At 41.0% G+C, this 3,538-nt stretch overlaps 1 protein-coding gene across 1 annotated transcript; it reads right to left on the bottom strand.

The window, feature by feature from the left end:
* Nucleotides 1-1,461: 1,461 nt before the first annotated feature.
* On the bottom strand, nt 1,462-2,034 carry LOC104617876 (zinc finger protein 180-like). The gene has a single exon (XM_010283311.1). It carries the CDS (start codon nt 2,032-2,034, stop codon nt 1,462-1,464), a length of 573 nt encoding a protein of 190 aa, XP_010281613.1.
* Nucleotides 2,035-3,538: the final 1,504 nt, after the last annotated feature.

Consider the following 3,538-nt stretch of genomic DNA (forward strand, 5'->3'; position numbering starts at 1 on the left):
GTGGTAGAAATGATCATTCTTTTGTCCTTTTCTTTCTGAACTCTGACTGATGAAGGACAGATAACATCATCCACACCAGTAAGAATATGAGTTCAGACATTTCTATAACTTCCTTTAAAAAACTGTTGAATCACCTCAGCAGGTCATCCAGCCGAGACAAGAATAGATAGCAGTTGATGGCTAACCTCTATCTCAAGCATGAGTGGATTCATGCAGTGAACGAAGTCTCCCTTTTCTCCCGCCCCCCATCCTCAGTGTTGCTTTGATTTATGAAAAAATACAACTCTGAAGTCAGATAACCTTAATACTTGAGCACTGAGTGAATTTGCATCGAAACCTATCAAATAAACAGGCTTATGAGATATTACTTTAAAATTCACATTTTCTAAGGTTTAGCATCTACCATCAGGAGGATTTTTTTTGTCCTAATTCCTCTTTATAATGAAATATTGAGCACTGCTCAAATTCTCTACATTGTCTAAGTTAACTGACAAGTTGTCAACCATCTATACTGGAATTCATTGAACTAAGTTGATAAAGTAACTGTTACACAAGTCCATGAAATGGACAGTAAAATGAAAGTTCTCTCCAGTCCTCCAATTACGCATTTAATTGACTGTCTTGATGCTTACAATAGCATGCTAGACACTACTCTCACATCTCTAGATTTAAGTCAAATTTTCAAGTCATTCCTTTTTCTTCAACTACATTATTATTTAAGCAAGCTAGGAACAAAGATTTCTAGTGGAAGACTCCTAACTTGAGGAGCCAATCCTCCTGCTGATGCCAAGGAGTTATGCAGATCTGTAAGCACTAGGCAGGAAAGAATAGATCATTTCAGCACTTACCCCTTCAGAAATCTTGGATGGTTACAAAAAGGCTAATATTCAGCAGTGACTTTGGAAGTTAGGCACCCAAACACCACTGAAAGAACTTCTAAAGCCCAGAGGTTTAGAAAATCTTCCGTTAAAAAGCAAAGGACAGAGACATCTAGGCTTTCAGAACAAGTTGCTCTTTAAGCTACTGAACTCATCTGTCTCTAATGACTGTAGTACCTGGGCACACATTAGCCCACACTCTACACTGAGAAAGCTAAGTGAAAAAAGACATTTCTTTTTTAAACTGTGAGTCATAAAGACAGAGAGACAAAGTAATTAGCACAGTGTCATCCTGCACCTGAACTCAGAACCAAAACTGTATCATTGAAGTTCCCAGCTCTCATCTCAGCCAGCAGCCCATCCTATTCTATCTTTTAAATAAATACAAACTTCTATTTCCATCCCAACAGACGCTTATGCATTAGAAGACAGCAGATTCATTCCTCAGCCACTGGACTCTTAGCAATTAACTGATATTCCAAGCAGGCTCTTTGGATTAGGGGCTCTGTGGTCCTATAGAGGGATTGCTTCTTCCTTATGCCTGTGGTTCCAGTCTGATGAGGCACAAAGAACCACAACGAATTCACGTGTGTAACCCCAGGTGAGCCGCCAGCTCAGCAGCACTACTGAAACGCCAACTACACTGGCTGCACACAAAGGGCTTCTCCCCTTCATGAGTCTTCCAGTGGAGAGTGAGACTGGAGCTGCGCGTGAAACGGTCACCACAATTTGGACACTCAAATATGCGCTCCCTGCAGTGTACCGCTTGGTGCTGGGTCAGAGTTGAGCTGCGGCTGAAGCTCTTCGCACACTGCGTGCACCTGTAAGCTCCCTTTGTCGCGTGGCTACGCTGGTGCTGGAAAAGGTTTGCGCTGCGGCTGAAACGCCTCCTGCACACGCTGCACTGATAAGAACTCTGTCCTGGTGAAGTTCTTCCTGACACCGCAATGTCCTGGAATTCTCTCACACTACAGTTCTTCTTCCCAGACACCTCTGTCTGTTTGTCCTCAAAGGGTGTTTTCAAACTGGTATTTTGAGATATTTCACCCTTTTGACTACTTAGGTCACCATTTTGGAGTATGTTTTCGCTTTGATCTCCGGATGACAACTTATTTTCTTCCATATGTCTAAGCCTTTCCTGGTCATGAGTCTCCATTTTTTCCTCCAAGTCTATCAACCACTACCGGTAAAAAAAAAAAAAAAAAAAAAATTAAAAAGTATTTTGCTATTGTCTACCAATAACAGACTTAATTCTTTAGTACTTGTACTTTGGAGCTAAGAATAAGCTTAGTAGTACGAAAACACATAATATGTAACCAAAAATCAGGTTTTGGCACCTGAAGGATGGTGAAACTTTCATCCTCAGCTTTCAGAATATAATTTACATTTGCATTGAAAGAAATGGTTCTGAGGAGCAGAACTATTCTGGGTAGAGAGGAACATGGGCAGGAAGACCAGAAGGAGCCAGAAGAGGTTTGGGCACAAACTAACTGCTGGTTGGCTTAACTATTTCTCCTGAAGTAGCAATTTAAATATGCTCACATATATTACAACCTGAACTCAATCCAAGTTGTACAACGATCAAGGCTTTCGTTGTGCTTGGTATTACAAGAGGAGTAGAAATATTGTGCTCGATTACAACCATTAAATTTGACCTCTTGCAAAGGACAGTCTTAAAAGGCTTAAAATCTAACTCAAATAGACATGGTCTGATTCAACTAATCAAAATTCAACTTAAAAATTCAACACGGGACCAACCGAGTTATGCCTATACCTGCATACCTTAGGTATGCTGCAAGCCAGATTGCTTTTTACTTTCTATTCTATATAAACACGTGTGTTACAACCATCAGGTTTGTCCCCCAAAAAATCTTGCCTTAGGACAAACAAAAATGAGTAAGACCCACTTCTTTTCTTATGGACTCAAATCCCCAGATTAATGCAATCTTCCTTCTTTCACACCCCTCATTTAAACCAAAAGCCTCTCGCTTTAATGACCAAGAGGGAAAACTGGCTCCTTAATTTGTTTTCACATTCTTCTTTACTGAGGTACCAGATGTGATAGTGGATTTGCTGGTATGGACAGCCAAACCAGGGTTACTAGAACAGCCAGCCAAATGTTACGAAAGAGCCACCTGATGATGCCATATCACTGCTAAATCCTGCACCTGAAGCATCTCCTGCTGTCTGTTCCATCCTCAGCATTTTTCTCCCTGTTCTCTTATACACAAACCTACGTGGTCCCATCACTTACAGCTTATTACCTGTTTCTTGAGGGATCTGCAGTTCTTTAACAACTGAAATCAGCTTGTATTTGAGTTCTGGTTGCTTGCTTTATCCTGCACCTTTCTGTGGCCAGTTAAGCTGAGGGCTGGAAGAATCCCGTAATTTCACAGGAGCTGCCATCTTCACAGAGGTCACTACAGAGCCTTTGAAGGCTCTGTAAACCTGGAAATAAACCAAACACTGTAGAGGTATGGCCTTTAAATCAGTAGAAGTCAGATTGGGTATCCTTGAAAAATAAGCATGTATCTCACCCTGATTCTCCACACTGCTGTGGTGCTATAGAGTGGATCAAAGAGCACCACTGGTCATATATATTCTTACTCAAATTTGACATAGGCACAGACGTTTGCCTCTGGAGTTGAAATAACAAACTT

Source organism: Phaethon lepturus, unplaced genomic scaffold (assembly GCF_000687285.1).
Source record: "Phaethon lepturus isolate BGI_N335 unplaced genomic scaffold, ASM68728v1 scaffold18713, whole genome shotgun sequence".
NCBI lineage: Eukaryota > Metazoa > Chordata > Aves > Phaethontiformes > Phaethontidae > Phaethon > Phaethon lepturus.